General features: G+C 49.6%; 1 protein-coding gene across 1 annotated transcript in view; it reads right to left on the bottom strand.

The window, feature by feature from the left end:
* Positions 1-17,328, bottom strand: part of LOC122542765 (numb-like protein) — a 120,184-nt gene that overhangs the window by 9,230 nt on the left and 93,626 nt on the right. The window contains exons 2-5 of the mRNA XM_043680779.1: positions 13,876-14,017; positions 12,021-12,095; positions 3,310-3,384; positions 170-310 (exon numbers count right to left, since the gene is read on the bottom strand). Of these exons, the coding sequence (XP_043536714.1) occupies positions 170-310; positions 3,310-3,384; positions 12,021-12,095; positions 13,876-14,001 (417 nt within the window). The 5' untranslated portion in view covers positions 14,002-14,017. The remainder of the gene's footprint in view (positions 1-169; positions 311-3,309; positions 3,385-12,020; positions 12,096-13,875; positions 14,018-17,328) is intronic.

A 17,328-nucleotide genomic window follows, 5' to 3' on the forward strand; every position in this document is an offset into this window, starting at 1 on the left:
CAGTTAACAGTGAGGGGGTAAACCTGGGGCATGTACGGGAGGCAGGACTCAGAGGCTGAGAGCTCGGGGAGGGGAGTACGCGCTGGAATTTGGGAATTACAGAAATGCAAGGGAGCGGCCTTGCAAGGTGTTGACTTCCAAGGTAATTGAACCTCGATGTGCTCCTTACCGAATCTTTCAGAGCCATGAAACAGTGACAGATCCACCGTCGTGTGGTCCCATCACGGCAAATGTAGGAAAAGGCTTTGTCGTAGTTACGGTCCGGAGCGCAGAACGAGACCTTCTCAATGGTCTGGTCCACGATAAGGTCCTGAGTGTCGGACAGAGGCAAGAGGAGCTGGGTTAGTGAGGAGCTGTGAAAGAAATCAGAGAGGGCGCAGAAACACTCAGCGAGGTGGGTTGGGCGATGAGGGTCTTCAGTTCAAAAGAGGGACCGGTGAAGTTGGGCATGTTGACCACTGGGGAACTCTATCGAGATGGAGCAGATCAGGAGAAACGGATCTCACTGGGGAAAGTGGTCAGACAGAGAGAGAGAGAGGATGGTTCCCGTTACAGGGCAGTCCAGAAAGAGAGGTCATTATTTGAGGATAAGGGGCAGCAGATTTAAACCTGAGGTCGGGAGACATTCCTTCTCTCAGACTCTATGGAATTCCCTTCCCCCAGAATGCGGTGGGTACTGGGTCACTGAGTAAATTTAAGGAGGAGAGAGATTTTTAATGAGTAACGAGTTAAAGGTTTGGAGGGAGCAGGCAGGAGAGTGGAGTTGAGGCCGAGATAAGACCAGCCATTGAACAGCAGAGCAAGCTAGAGGGGCAGAAAGGCCTCTTCCTGCTTCTAGAGCACATTGAAGATGATTGGTCAGAGAAACTACAGTGATGTGAGGGAGCACAGGGAGGGGGTGGGCACTGGAACATGCTGCCTAAGGGTAGGCTGGGGGAGCCAGATCCCATCGAGGATACCAAGAGACAATTGGACCGTCATCTAAGGACCCAGCACAGGGCAGGATGGTGGCACAGTGGGTTAGCACTGCTGCCTCACGGCACCAGGGACTCAGGTTCGATTCCAGCCTCAAGCAACTGTCTGTGTGGAGTTTGCACATTCTCCCTGTGTCTATGTGGGTTTCCTCCGGGTACCTCCCACAGTCGAAAGATTAGATTCCCTGTTATTGTGATTCTGTTCGCCAAGCTGGGAATTTGTGTCGGGAATTAGATTCCCTACAATGTGGAAACAGGCCCTTCAGCCCAATAAGTAGACACCAACCCTCTGACTAATGCACCTAACACTATGGCAAATTCACCTGGCCTGCACATCTTTGGACTGTGGGAGGAAACCGGAATCGAACCTGGGACCCAGGTGCTGTGAGGCAGCAGCGCTAACCACTGAGCCACTGTGCAGGTTAGATGCATTGGCCATGCTAAATTGCCCCGTAGTGTCCAGAGATGTGTGGGTTAGGTGCATTAGTCAGGGGTAAAATACAGAGTAGGACGAATGGGTCTGACTGGGATACTCTTGGAGGGTCAGGGTGGACTTGTTGGGCCAAATGGCCTGTTTCCACACTGTAGGGATTCTATTCTACCAACCGGAAAGGAGAAATGTGGGACATGAGATGAACAACTCCCATCGGAAGGCTAGCACGGACATAATGGGTCACATGGCCTCAGTCTGTGCTGCAGCTCTTGTGTGAAAATTTGCTGGTACAAGTCTGAAATGACTCAACCCAGGCTAGTGAGCTGCGAATCACATCTGGCAACTGAAGTGAGCAGTTTCTCAGATATGGAACCCCTCTCACAGGCCCACACAGTTCAGTGCACTCTCCAGTAAGTGTTTAAAAGGCACAGGAGGTGAGTGGGTGGGTGAGGATTTCAGAACCACACCACAGGACAATGTTCCCCGACATTTTCAGAAGAATCCTTCGCAAGTGCCTCGTCATTTCACCTCCAGAGCACTCGACAACAGAAAGGAAATCCCAAAGGGTCTTTTGAAGATTTGGCTTTGAAAGACATGAACCCTTGGCTGCAGCCACGCTGCCTTTCAAATTACTCTCCTGACTCGAGGGGGCGCGTGTCAATCTCATTTTCTTGTTACCTGTTTGCATTCAATCACATCCCCAGTAATATTCTAAAAACGTCACAAAGACACCGACTGACCTGTCTCCTTGATGGTTACCTTCCGTACAATACAATTTAAAGCTGGTTTTTGAGGGTTCTTCTGCACTTACACTCTGTTCGTTTTAAACAAATGACCGGCCGCTCCTGTGGGTGTAGTGGTAGTGTCCCCACCTCTGAGCGGGGGTGGGGTAGACTCAGGTTCGAGTCCCACAGAGGTGTGTAATAACATCTCTAGCCAGACTGCTTAGAAACTATCTGAAGTGATCAGCCCTCATAGACAGAGTCATAGAGATGTACAGCACAGAAACAGACTCTTCAGTCCAACTTGTCCATGCTGAACAGATATCCCAAATTAATCTAGTTCCATTTGGCCCATACCCCCCCCAAACCCTTCCTATTCATAAACCCATCCAAATGCCTTTTAAATGCTGTAATTGTACCAGCCTCCACCACTTCCTCCGGCAGCTCATTCCACACACGTACCACCCTCTGTGTGAAAATGTTGCCCCTTAGGTCCCTTTTAAATCTTGCCTTAAACCTATGCCCTCTAGTTTTGGATTGCCCTACCTTGGGGAAAGGCTATTCACCATATCCATGTCCCTCATAATTTTAAAAACCTCTGTTAAGGTCTGATACCTCAGGGAAAACAGCCTTCCCACCAGGCGTTGCAGGGGACGGGGGTTAAGGGAGGGCCTCAATTTGACGTCACGTCTGAGAGATGGCACCTCCCAACGCTGCAGCACTCCCTCAGTACTGCACACTGCTGGAGCAGGTGGGACACAAACCCGGGTCCCCTGGCTCAGAGGTGGGGACATTATCACTGCATCTCTGACCATTCCTTTCAAACAGAGGGCTGGACTGAGCGCCGGCCTCGAATGTGTGCTCACGTCTCTGGAGCGGGATTCGAACCCACAACCTCTAAGCGCGAAGCTGGGAACGTTAACTTCCCCGAGGTTAAAAGGAAAAGCAGGGTGGTGGGTAAGAGAGCGTCCTCCCTGGTAAACACTGGGATAAACCGCTCATAACGGCCAGAGAGAGATGCCAGCGATGCACACCTACACAATAACTGCAGTTAAAACCTGACATCAGTGAATCAATAGCGAGGAGGCAAACACGTTGCTAAGCAACGACTCCCAGGGCTAACCAGCAACACTGCCTCTGCAAAGGGCCCGCTTTCTTCCGGGAGACGGGGAAACCTTACCTTAGTCTTATCGTCCACCACTCTCAGCCCATCCGCAGACACCCACAGCATGGCCTTCACTGACTTCTTTCCCGTCTGTAACCCAAAAGAACACACAAACCTTTACTGGATTGCAGGGAGCAAAGGATCCTCTTTCTTGGCTCAGTGGCAAGGCCAGTATTTGTTGCCTGTCCCTGACTGCCCAGAAATTGGAACAGGAGGAGGCCATTCAGCCCCTAGAGCCTGCCCTCCAATGGCTGCTCCGACATTGCTCACAAACACTCTGCTACGTTTTCCCCGACTGATCAATCATCCGTCCAGCTCAGTCTTCAACCTGCACGAGGGCTCTGTCCCCCACAGCTCTCTGGGGTAAGCAGTTCCAAAGACGCGCGACCCTCTGGGAGAGACTTCCCCCTCCTCTCCGTCGTTAACTGGCACCCCTTCATTCTGAGACTGTGTCCTCTGGCCCTGGGTCAAAGGTCACAGGACACCAGGTTGTGGTCTGACAAGTTTAGTTGAAATCACAAGTTTTCAAAGTGCTGCTCCTTCACCAGGTGAGGTGAAGAGAGAAACTCTCTGGAATTTCTAACCAGAGAGATCAAAACATTGTACAAATGGTGTGAGTGGTGTAACGACAGACTGAATAGTGCATCGCTGCAGGTGATTAAGAGAGTCAGACAGCGTGACTAGCAAGTGAAGGTATCACCTGTAATTTTATATTTTTATTCTTTCCCAGGATGTGGGTGTCTCTGGCTAGGGCCAGCATTTATTGCCCCATCCCTAATTGCCCAGAGGGCAGTTAAGAGTCAATCCCATTGCTGTGGGTCTGGAGTCACATGTAGGCCAGACCAGATAAGGATGGCAGTCTCCTTCCCTAAAGGACATCAGTGACCCAGGTGGGTTTTTACAACATCATGCTTGTCATTAGACTCTTCAGTTCGGATTTTGTTTAAAATTTGAATTCAAATTGCACCACCTGCCCTGACAGGATTCAAACCCGGGTCCCCAAAATGTTACCTCGTCTCTGGATTAACAATCCAGTGATAATACCACGAGGCCATTGCCTCCCCACTGTGAGGTAGGCACAAAAAATTAAGAGTAGCAGGAGCTCTGTGGAAATCCCGCCTTCAAGCTGGTGTTAAACAGGGACATAATCGATGGCCTATTCTCACATTCCCACCTTCCTCTCCAGGGACAGGATTGGAACTGTCCTCCTGATGCTGGGTGCCAACTTCGCCCATTGGCGCAAAAGTTGACATTGGCTCAAAATTACAAACTCACATGCCAAAGCTGCTTGAAAAGACCATAGGAACTGGGAGTAGGGGTAGGCCGTCTGGCCCCTCGAGGACCATAGGAACTGGGAGTAGGGGTAGGCCGACTGGCCCTTCGAGGACCATAGGAACTGGGAGTAGGGGTAGGCCCTTCGAGGACCGTAGGAACTGGGAGCAGGGGTAGGCCGTCTGGCCCCTCGAGGACCATAGGAACCGGGAGCAGGGGTAGGCCGTCTGGCCCCTCGAGGACCATAGGAACTGGGAGCAGGGGTAGGCCGTCTGGCCCCTCGAGGACCATAGGAACTGGGAGCAGGAGTAGGCCGTCTGGTCCCTCGAGCACGTTGGCCTATTCAGTAAGATCATGGCTGATCTTTATCATGGACTCAGCTCCACATACCCGCCCGCTCACCATAACCCTCCATTCCTGTGTTGTTCAAAAATCTCTCTTTGCCTTAAAAACATTCAATGAGGAAGCCTCAATTCCCTCTCTGGGCGGGGAATTCCACAGATCCACAACCCTCTGGGTGAAGAGGTTCCTCCCAAGCTCAGTCCGAAACCCACTCCCCCTTATTTTGAGGCAATACCCCCGGTTCTAGTTTCACCCACCTGTAGAAACAGCCTCCCTGCTTCGATCTTATCTATTCCCTTCATAACTTTATATGTTTCTGTAAGATTCCCCCTCATTCTTCTGAATTGCAACGAACATAATCCCAGTCTACTCAGTCTCTCCTCATAAGCCAAGCCCCTCAACTCCAGAATTAATCTAGTGAACCTCCTCTGCACCCCCTCCAGGGCCAGTATGTCCTTTCTCAAGTAAGGAGACCAAAACTGCACACAGTACTCCAGGTGTGGCCTCACCAGCGTCCTGTACAGCATAACCTCCCTGCCTTTAAACTCAATCCCTTAGGCAATGAAGGACAATATTCTATTGGCCTTCTTAATTATCTGCTGCACCTACTCACAGCCGCTCCTTAAACTTTTGATGCTCAGTAAATGTGACTGAACAAAAAGCAACAAACACAAAGGATCAACTTTGGGGCACCACTCTGCGCAACCGAAGGACCAAGGGAAATAATCTTCAGGCAACTGCAGTTCCCCGAGTCTAATCGATTCGGAAGATGGATGTGGACAACTCCACTAAAGCATTGACTCACTCGGTCACCGCTCAATCACCAAGAGCTTTCGTGACATTTCAGTGCATCTCCAACCTCAGCCAGTATCTCGATTTGGACTCCAGAGAGAGAGAGAGAGAGAGAGAGAGAGAGAACAGAGAGGGAAAGTAAGGGTGGGGTGAGAGCTGAAGAGAGAATGGGGTAAAGAAAGAGGCATAGAATAGAAAGGGGAAAAAATAGAGAGAGAATGAGAGAAGAGATGTGGGGTAAAGACCTTACAGAGGTTTATAAAGTCATGATGGGCATAGGTTAGGTGAATGATAAGGGTCCTTTCCATGTGGTGGGGGGAGTTTAAAACTGGAGGGTGTATTTTTTAAGGTGAGAGGAGAAAGATTTAAAAAGGACATGAGGGACAACGTTTTTAGACACAGAATGGTTCGTGTGTGGAATAAACTGGCAGAGAAAGTGATGGATGTGGGCACAATTACGTTTAAAAAACATTCGGATAGGTTCATGAACAGTGAATGTTTGGAGGGATACGGGCTAAGGGCAGGCAGCTGGGACTAGTTTGGTTTGGGATTATGGTCGACACGGACTGGTTGGAATGAAAGGTCTGTTGCTGTGCTGTGAATCTAAATAGAGAGAGGAGGGCAGACAGAGAGAGAGGGGGGCGTGAGTGGCAAGAAACAGAGATCGCGCGGTTAAAGAGAGAGAAAGACACATGCAGAATAGAGAGGGAATGAGAGTAAGATGGGGCTAAAGGTAAAGAGGACAAAAAGAGGGATAAAGAGAGATAGAGACATACAGAGAATAGAGAGGGAAAGAGAGATAAAGAGAGAGAAAGGGTAAAGAGAGAGAGGGACAAGAGAGAGAAGGACAAGAGAGACAGGAGCAAGAGAGAAAAAAGAGAGAGGAGTGAAAGACAAGATAAGTTAGAGGGTGAGAGGGAGATGAAGGAAAGAGAGAGATGACAACTACTCATTTTGACACCAACGGTCTCTCAGATACAAGTACAGCCATTGGTTAATATGTTTGAAGTTAATGAAAGACCACCGGCCAATCAAACACTGGCATTCCCCTACATCAGCAGAAAAGGAGTCAGTCTGAGAGTTGTGAGGCCTGAGAGCTACCTCCCCATAACAGGAACGTCCTGAGGCTGTTCCCTTCAGACTAGGTCACCTCGTAAATCACTCATTCCAAACATCGTCCTTCACCATTTCTCTGACCAGTCGGCACAGGGGCCTGTCACTGAGAGAGAACCTGGGATTTGGGAGAAAGGAGAGAACTGTCTTCAGTAACAACGGAGGGTGAATGAGAGAGGGAACGAGAGAACAAAATGAGAGTGTGAATGAGACGGTGGATGAGTGTGTGAACTTCAGGGCAAGTGAGAATGTGAAGGAGAGAGAGAGAACACCAGCGGGAATGACGCTGCAGATGAGAGAGCAACAAGGTGTGCGAGACTGTGGAGGAGAGAGTGATCAAGAGCATGAATAAAGGAGAGAGTGAACGAGAAAGCGAGGGAATGAATGGGAATTCAAGAACAAGAGGAAAGAAAGTGAGGGAGGGGAGATCAGGAAGTGAAGGGGAAACGGGCCTCACATTTTGGATGGGGGAGGGAGGGACAATAAAAAGGAGATGATCAGATGACGAAAGGTTGTGTTCCACCTCATGAAATCTATCTTCAAAACTAATCTGGAAGAGGTGGTTACCATGGAAACCTGTATAAATTTTCTATGGAACAGGATACAAATCCACACAGACAGTCCCAGCTACTCTTCCAGCCAGAGACCTGTCACTCCCTCTTCATTGAAGCCTTTATGGACCCAATCAGATCACTTCCAGCCAAGCCCACATCTTGTCCCATTGACAGTCTGTGGGTCCCACTGCATTCACTAAAGCCCTAATCTATCCTCTTGACTCGTCCTGGCCTACACGTAACTCCAGACCCCCAGCAACGTGGTTGGCTTTTAACCGCCCTCTGAAATGGCTGAGAAGGATACTCAGTTCCATCAAACTGTGACTGAAACATTGAAGAACAAAACCAGACAGGCCTCCGACGTCAACCTGTAGCGTTGCTCCCTCCCTCAGGGCATTGTGGGTCCCCACAGCACATGGATTGCAGCGGTTCAAGATGGCAGCTCACCGCCAACTTCTCAAGGGGCAATTAGGGATGTGCAATAAAAGCTGGGCCCAGCCAGCAATGCAAACATCCCAGTGCTATGTCCCTGAGAAAACTGGACAGAGGGTGTGGATTGAAATCCAGGGTTTCCTCAGGATAAGGTGGTGAATAAATCAACAGGGCGGCACGGTGACTCAGTGGTTAGCATTGCTACCTCACAGCACCAGGGAACCAGGTTCAATTCTAGCCTCGGGTAACTGACTGTGTGGCGTTTGCACATTCTCCCCGTGTCTGTGTGGGTTTCCTCCGGGTGCTCCGGTTTCCTCCCACAGTCTAAAGATGTTCAGGTCAGGGTGGATTGGCCATGGGAAATCCAGTGTTGTAGGGATTGGGTGGGATGCTCTTCAGAGGGTCGGTATGGACTCAATGGGCCAAATGGTCTCCCTCCTTACTGTAAGGATTCTATAAAACCCAGTAAAATGGCAGAGAGTCACCAAACCTCCACCAGCCTACCTACGAGTAAAGATTAGATCTGAAATTCAAAACCCATTTCTTAACCATGACTGGAAACACCCATTAAAGAGAAATCATAGGGCAACTATTACCCAAATGAGTCAGCCACAAAGGTGGGAGTGTTTAGAAGGTGAAGGTTATTATTAAAAGAAGAAAAGTTAGGAAGCAACTTTTAAAAGAGAAGTGTTTTTACACCAACCAACTGCAGGCAAAGGAATGAAAACAACATTGACACATGACATTTTGCAGCGAGACACTGTTCAGTCAAGGTCCAAGACTCGTCCTGCTCTGAAGCCACTGAAGATCCCCCCCTCAACAACCTCCATGTGTCAGTCGGGACTGTGGGGGGTGTCTGGGTTTGGTTGATTCCATCCTGCCAGACCCCACCCCCCCCACCCCCAAACACAACATGGGATGTGAGGCTGTTATACACTCCGCCCCATTTCACTTTTCATGGGAAGGCATTCCAGTAAAGCCAGGGTGAATAATAAGGGGGAAGAAATGCAGGTTGAAGAGTAAAATCAAGGGAAAACAACATGGATTGAAGTGAAGCAGCACGGTGGTTCAGTGGTTAGTGCCGCTACCTCAGAGCGCCGGGGCCCAGGTTCGAATCCAGCCTTGGGTGACTGTCTGTGTGGTGTTTGCACATTCTCCCCGTGTCTGTGTGGGTTTGCTCCAGTTTCCTCCCGTAACTCAAAGATGTGCACGTCAGTTGAATTGGCCATGCCTAATTGCCCTTAGTGTTAGGTGCCTTGGTTTGGTGGGTTACTCTTCAGGGGGTCGGTGTGGACTTGTTGGGCTGAAGGGCCTGTTTCCATACTGTAGAGATTCTAATCTAATCTAAAAAAAGTAAAGTTGAGTGAAGACAATGAGGATCAAAGAATAAAGTCAAGTGAGGAGCAAATCTAATGAAGACTGAAGTTGAGTGAAGACAATGAAATGTGATGTCAGTGAGGATCTAGCAACATATCTGGGTAAATGATGATAATCTTCTTGCTCCAGGATCTGTGGGTGACTTATAGACCCTTTGTGTTATTGGATTGAATCACAATATTTTTCGACACACCAATAACCTCATTGGCTTTCCCATAATGCAAGACATTTCGGGGGAAGGTCGAAATCTGAAGTCTGTTTGTCCTATTCGAGATATTCTTATTGGCTCAGTTCACGTCACCACTCTGTCATCTTACTGCACCTTTTATCAATCCCCAAATGAGTCTTTGTTTTCCCCTGACCTTCAAGCAGAGATATTTCCTTTAGTTCTTTGTTTGCTTGATGTGGGCGTCACCGGTGAGGCTACTGAGGTGACGGTGCTGAGCTTTCCTGAGCCCCTCAGGTCCACGTGGTATGGGGCCAGCCGAACCCCAGCTCCGAGCAGTCACACCGGATTGGAAACGTTAACTCGGTTTCTCTCTCCCCACGGATGCTGCCAGACCTGCTGAGTCTCTCTGTGTTTGTTACAAAGGATGGGTGTTCCACCTCATCATTTCTAACTTCAAAACTAACCGGGAAAGGTGGTAACCTGTATACATTTCCTAGGGGTCAGGCAGTATCCAAGGAGCAGGAGAATCGACGTTTCCTGATGAAGGGCTCTGGCCGGAAACATTGATTCTCCTGATCCCCAGATGCTGCCTGACCTGCTGTGCTTTTCCGGCACCACATTCTCGACTCTGATCTCCAGTATCTGCAGTCCTCACCGTCTCCTACATTTCCTGTGGAACAGGATATAAATGCACCCAGACAGTCCTAGCTCAAATTCCAGCCAGAAACCTGCAACTCCTTCTTCTCTGAAGTCAGTCTTCCCTTTGCGGCTCCATTTGGATCGTTTCTACTGAACCAACAGCTAGTCCCACTAACAGTCTCTGTCACCCACCGGCTGGTTCACCAAAACCCTCATCTATCCTCCTGACTCGTCCTGGCCTACACGTAACTCCAGACCCCCAGCAACGAGGTTGGCTTTTAACCGCCCTCTGAAATTCATGAAGGCTCCTCAGGCAGCACCCTCCAAACCCACGACCACTACCATCTGGAAGGACAAGGGCAGCAGATACATGGGAACACCACCCCCTGCAGGTTCTGTCCAGTCACCATCCTGACTTGGAAATATATTGCCGTGTCGCTGGGTCAGAATCCTGAAATTCCCTCCCTCAGGGCATTGTGGGTCAACCCACAGCACATGGACTGCAGCGGTTCAAGAAGGCAGCTCACCCCCCACCTTCTCAAGGGGCAATTAGGGACGGGGCAATAAATGCTAGGCCCAGCCAGTGACACCCACACCTCATGAAGAAATAAAATAGATTTGGGGTGGAAGATAAATACTGGCTTTTCCCACATCCTGTCAACAAGAAACAAACTGTTGACTGATTCATCTGGTGAATTGGAGTATTAACCAGCAGCATTGAGATGGGACGTGAGCCTGGGCAGACACTCCAGCATCATTATAATTCCTCACAAACCCTCACTCAGTGAATTTACACAAGGTGCCTTCCTTTGTTTAAATTGAAGGATAAGAGGTTCCACTGTTTGCTAAATCCCTTCCCCCCCCCCCACCTTTCAATGCAAACAGACTCAATTCTGTGACCAAATGATGGAGTCCGTGCCTTTTTTAAGCCAGCGTTCTGTTCCACACGAGCAAATCCTGACAAGATGGCCTCTGACTCATACCACAAAGCTGCCCCCCCTGGCACCATCAGTTTGTATCAATGTCACGCCTTTAGCCCAGTGACACTTCCCCAGGAGCGGAGTCGGACGAGATTTAACATTGAGCCCCACCGAGTGTCCTGGAAGGTGACAGCTCACTAACCCAGAGGTCGCTGGGGGAGGCGGTGTTGGTGGGTAGAGGGAGAGAAATGGCGAGACTGATTTCGGGAGGGGGGGGGTTTGCGGAGCTCAGGACGGCCCCCAGTGGCAGAGCCATGGCCGATACTCACGAAGCCGGAATCGGAGGGGGGATGGAGAGGCCGGATAGTTGTGGGGCTGGAGGAGGTGAAAGGGGTAGGGAGGAGGGGGCAATGGAGGGAGTTCAAACCCAGCAGGAAGCTTTTAAAAATCAAGCTGTTTTTTACAACAGCTGGTGAGCATCTGGCAAGCACAGAGTGCTATTGGGAGGGGGGGTAGAGAAAGTGAGAGAAAGAGAGAGAGCGAGGAAAGGATGAGTGATGGGGGTGGAGAGAGAGGGAGGGAGAGAAAGAGAGAAAAAAAAGAGAGGGAGGAGAGAAAGAGAGAGAGAGACATCTAACGACATGGAGTGATAGTTCGGGTGAGTGTTGTGAAGGTGGCTGGGTGGGGCATACTCAATGGGCTGAATGGCCCACTCCAGCCTCGACATTGCTATGGTCCTTTAACATGGGACTCATGCTTGGTCACTGTCGACAGCCATTGTCCAGGGGGTCCCCCACACGCTACAGAGAGGGCAGTTTCCTGTGGTCACTTCCCAGCATTCACCAGGTCGGGGTCTCTGAACCGGGTTCATCCAGCAGCTGACCCCAGTGACAGGTGGAACATTAACCATCCCGAGGGAACTTGGCCGGGTGGACTGGCAAGGACGTTTCCACTTGTGGGAGAAACGAGAACGAAGGGTCACAGGTCAAAAAATGAGAGGCTGCCCCTTTAAAACAGATGAGGAAACGTTTTATTTTGGCTCAGTGGTTTGGTGGGGGTAGGGGGAGGTCATGTTCAAATGGATGTAGAAACGCGGAGAGGGTCAGGAATACTCACGGCTTTGAGCTTCTGCACTGCATCTTCACACACGTGCATCCCACGCGACTCCTCCACTTCCACGTGGCCCAGGTACTGCTCAGAGAGAGAAAAACAGCGACAGGTTAATCTTGCAAAATGATATTGGCCGCATCTTCCATCTGGAAAATGTGTTGCTAGAAAAGCACAGCAGGTCAGGCAGCATCCAAGAAGCAGGAGAATCAACGTTTCAGGCATGAGCCCTTCTTCAGGAATCATCTTCCATCTGAAAACACCACTTGGCTGAGGTCTGTTGGTGAGTTTAGATCTGCCCCCTTAACCCCTGACCCTTACCCTCTCTGGATTTGCCTCCTGCTCTATAGCTGCAACCCCCCCCCCCCACTCCCACACTGGCTCAGATTTGACTTCTGGTAGAAGGAGGGAGATAGAAAGAGAGAGAGAGAGATGGCAAGTGAGAGAGAGAAAGTGAGAGAGCGAGGAAAGGATGAATGATGGGGGTGGAGAGAGAGGGAGGGAGAGAAAGAGAGAGAGATGGGAAGTGAGAGAGAGAAAGTGAGAGAAAGAGTTCCCTTTCCAACCTCTTCCAGAATGTAACCCTTATTTTGAGCGAGTGTTTAGCCTGTGGAGCTCACTACCACAAATCACGGTTGGGCTGGAAAACATTAAACAGAAAACAAAAGAACAGCAGATGCTGGAAGTCAGAAATTGCTGGAAGAACTCAGCAGGTCTGGCAGGGTCCGTGGAGAGAGAGAGAGAAATCAGAGTTAACGTTTTGGGCCCAGTGACCCTTCCTGAGAACCGGACTCAAAACATTAACTCTGATTTTTCTCTCTCTCTCGCTCTCTCTCTCCACGGATGCTGCCAGACCTACTGAGTTTCTCCAGCAATTTCTGGTTTTGTTTCTGAGATCAGAACATTGCGTGTTTTCAAAGAGGAGGCAGATATAACTCTTGTGGCTGTAGGGATATGGGAGTGGGGATTATGGTGCTGAGCTCATTGAACTGCCAAATAGCCAAACAGGCTTGAGGCCTACTCCTGCTCCTACAGCCTGTGTTGATGTGGTTGGTCACCCACCCTTGGCATTATTGCTAGTTTTTTAAAATTCATTCATAGGATGAGGGTGTCACTGACCAGCCCAGCATTTATTGCCATCCCTAATTACCCAGAGGGTGGTTAAGAATCAACCCTTTTGCTGTGGGTCTGGAGTCACATATAGGCCAGGCCAGGTAAGGATGGCAGTTTCCTTCCCTAAAGGACACTAGTGACCCAGGTGGATTTTACCAACAATCGATTCATTGCCATTATTAGATCCTTATGTCCAGATTTTTATTGAATTCCAGCATCAGCTGTGGCGGGTTCGAACTCGGGTCCCCAGAATAATATCTGGGTCTCTGGGTTAACACAGCATAAAATCTCTTAAGTGTGGAAACAGGCCATTTGGCTCAGGTGCACACCAACCATCCGAAGAGTATCCCACCCAGACCCATTCCCTATGACTCTACATTTCCCTCTGACTAATGCACCTAACCTGCACATCCCTAGACACTATTGGGCAGTTTTCCATGGTCAATCCACCCTAACCTGCATATCTTTGGAATGTGGGAGGAAACCGGAGCACCTGGAGGAAACCCACGCAGACACGGGGAGAATGTGCAAACTCCACGCAGTCGCCTGAATCAAACCCGGGTCCTTGGTGCTGTGAGGCAGCAGTGCTAACCACTGAGCCACCGTGCCACCCCACAGTCTGGCTATAATACAAGGCCAGCGTCTCCCCTGAGAGTGTTTTTTCGGGTCATGAGCTTTGTGAAACACTCTGCGGTTTTGTGTGCCCGCTCCCCTCCCCCATGCCGGCCATGGATTGGCTGGTGGTACTCACCCTGACTGGGAAGCTGCACTTGCCCTTCCGGACGGCCTCCTCATCCGCCTGCCACTGGTGCGGCCGACTGGCCTCCGGCACATACGGCTGTTTCTTCCGTCGCAGACTCTGTCTCAGCTTGTTCATGGCGACGCCCCTCTCTCTACACGCGGTGGGAGGGCAGGGAGACAGAAACAGAGGAAATCCCACCATTAACCAAATGCCATTCCTCCTCTTCAATCCCAACAACACTGGGGGGGGAGTTCTGATTGGGAGGGGGACAGACCTTTCCCCGTGGCATCAATGACCCGCGTCTTAAAGTAAGGAGCAAGAGGGGAGGGGGTTTTGACGGAAAGTGGTGAGAGTCTGGAACTCACTGACTGAAAGGGAGGTAGAGACAGGAGTACGTTGAATGGAATATTCATTTGAGTGCTTGGAATGCTAGAACATACTGGGAATCATAGGATCCCTACTGAGTGGAAGCAGGCCATTAAGCCCATCAAGTCAAATTATGAGGGGCATGGATAGGATAAATAGACAAAGTCTTTTCCCTGGGGTTGGGGAGTCCAGAACTAGACGGCATAGGCTTAGGGTGAGAGGGGAAAGATATAATAGAGACTTAAGGGACAAATTTTTCACGCAGAGAGTGGTATGTGTGTGGAATGAGCTACGAGAGTATGTGGTGGAGGCTGGTACAATTGCAACATTTAAGAGGCATTTGGATGGGTATATGAATAGGAAGGGTTTGCAGGGATGTGGGCCGGGTGCTGGCAGGTAGGACTAGATTGGGTTGGGATATCTGGTCGGCATGGACAGGTTGGACTGGAGGATCTGTTTCCACACTGTACATCTCTATGATTCTAAGTCCACCCTCTGAAAAGCTTCCCATTCAATCTCTGTAACCCTGCATTTTCCATGGTTCACCCACCTAAGCCTGCACAATTATGGGGTAATTTAGGATGGGCAATCCATCCTGATCTGCACATCTTTTGGACTGTGGGAGTATCTAGAGGAAATCCATGCAAACACGGGGAGAATGTGCAAACTCCACACAGACAGTTGCCCGAGGCTGGAATGGAACCCAGGTCCCTAGCACTGTGAGGCAGCAGTGCTAACCACTGAGCCACTGTGCCGCCTGGGAACTGGAATTATAGAGATGATCAGCACAGACATGACTGGCCAACGGACCTCTTTCTGAGCTGTTAAAGACTCTCTAGCATGTTTCTTGTGCTGTGTGTTTGATCCAATTAACCCAATGAAGCTTTCACAAGCTCTTTGTTATCCCAACACCACCAGGGGCCACCTCTTCATTGCACTGAGTGGCTGTGACTGACCCAGAGCAAGGGCTGGTACAGTATGGCCAGGCATCAACATCCTCTGCCAGGGGAAGGTACCTTTACTCATCTTTACTTTGATGAGTAAAGATTGCCCCTTTGCCCCATGGGGCAGCTCCTGTCCAAGATGGCTGCTCTGATGGAGGTAAGCCAAGACTTGACAGCTCTTGATGAACAGTGTCAGAGCCAGTCTCCCTCCAGCCATGTTCATACATTGACCAGCAGGGAGCACTGGAGAGTGCACAGAAGACTAAGAAACGCACGTTCCCCACCCCTTGCCCAAAGGTCAGGGCCCCACCCCTGGCCTTGACCCTAAAGAGCTCATGCAGCAGAGACTGGAAATCTAACATTCCAGATCTTGTCTGACACCCTTCCTGCTCCCAAACTGCTCTCCCCCTCTTTTTGTTTTCATTCTTTCCTGGGATGGGGGCAAGGCGATTTGACACCAATTCCCAATTGTCTTTTGAACTGTGTGGTTGCTAGGGCCATTTCAGAGGGCAGTTATGAGGCAATCACATCGCTGTGGGTCTGGTGTGACGTGTAGGCCCAGATTGGGTAAAGACAGCAGATTTCCCTCCCTAAAGGACATTGGTGAATCAGATAGGTTTTTTTTTTGTTTTACAAGAATCTGGTAGCTTCATAATAATTATTAATGAGACAAACAAATTTATTCCAGATTAATCGATCAAACTTGAATTCCTCGATTAGCCATGGGGGCATTCGAAACCATGTTTTAATCCAGCAACATTACAAATGTCTTTCAACTGACACTGAAACCCAGACAGAATCAGATAAACTGGACCAGCACAAACTAGAAATGAACAGCTCAGTCAGTCCCAGACTGCACACCCCTTTCCCCAGCAAAGCAAGACTTGTAAGCTGATAAAAGTGGATATATGTTGAGTGTTTACACATGGAGAGATCTTCACTACACATCACAAGACATGATAGAAATGTTTGCTAAGAAAACTCAAAAGGTTCCCTTTTTTAAAAAAAACACACACAACGTTGTGCACTTTAAAAAACATAAAACCACACTCTCACTGTATATCATCAAACCCCAGGCAATTAGGAAACTCCAACTCCCCCCACATCGCACATCAAAGAGAAAAGTCATGGGATTATAGCTCTGACTTGGCATTTATTCCTGAATTGCTCTCTCGAGAAGGTGGTGATGAGCTGCATTCTCAAACCGCTACAGACCGAGTGGAGTTAGGGAGAGAAGTCCAGGATTCTGACCCAGCGACACTGAAGGAACGGTGATATATTTCCAAGTCAGGATGGTGAGTGGCAGGGAACTTACAGGGGGTGGTGTTCCCATGTATCTGCCGCCCCTGGTCCTTCCTGATGGAAGTGACTGTGGGTTTGGAAGGTGCTGCCTGAGGATCTTTGGTGAATTTCTGCAGTGTGTCTTGTACACACTGCTGCTACTGAGCGTCGGGTGTGTGTGTGTGTGGAGGGAGCAGATGTTTGGAAAATATTCCAACAGCCCTCCCCTTTAAGCAGAGCATGCGATTTGAGAATGGGTTAATATTACACACCCCTAGCTACACTCCCAGGGGCTGCATGATTCATTTCCCTGCTCCTTCACGCACAATACTTTCCAAAACGTTAATCACTCGCAGGTTTGAATTTTGTTTGTGGCTCTGCTTATCAGAAAAACAACAGGTTCCAGTCCCGACCAGAATCCTGTGTCCCTGATTCTCTAGTGTCAGTCACACGGTGTAAGGTGTTCCTATGAGTGAGGGGACAGAGCATGAGAGAATGAAGAGGGAAATGTAAAACATTAAATAAAGAGAGAAACTACGGGAGGGAGAATGACCAAATGAACACGTGCAAGACAGAGCCACTCTAAAATATGCTCCCTCAATATTTCTTTTCTGAAAGAAAATCAATGCCAGATGCAGGAGCATTCCAGAGCACGAGGCCTGGAGATTCTCTGGGAATCATTTTGTTTACAGCCCCTTAACAAACTGTAAAAAACCTCCCCAAACCAGGCAGCAGTACAGCTGTTCAAACAGCACCGCGCCACCGGAGGGAGAGGAGAGAGGGAGGGGGTGAGGGGAGAGAAAGGGGAAGAGAGAGGGAGACAAAGAGGGAGGGACAGAGGAAGAGAAAGAGGGAGGGAGAGAGGAAGGGA

This window comes from Chiloscyllium plagiosum, chromosome 41 (genome assembly GCF_004010195.1).
Source record: "Chiloscyllium plagiosum isolate BGI_BamShark_2017 chromosome 41, ASM401019v2, whole genome shotgun sequence".
NCBI classification, from domain to species: domain Eukaryota; kingdom Metazoa; phylum Chordata; class Chondrichthyes; order Orectolobiformes; family Hemiscylliidae; genus Chiloscyllium; species Chiloscyllium plagiosum.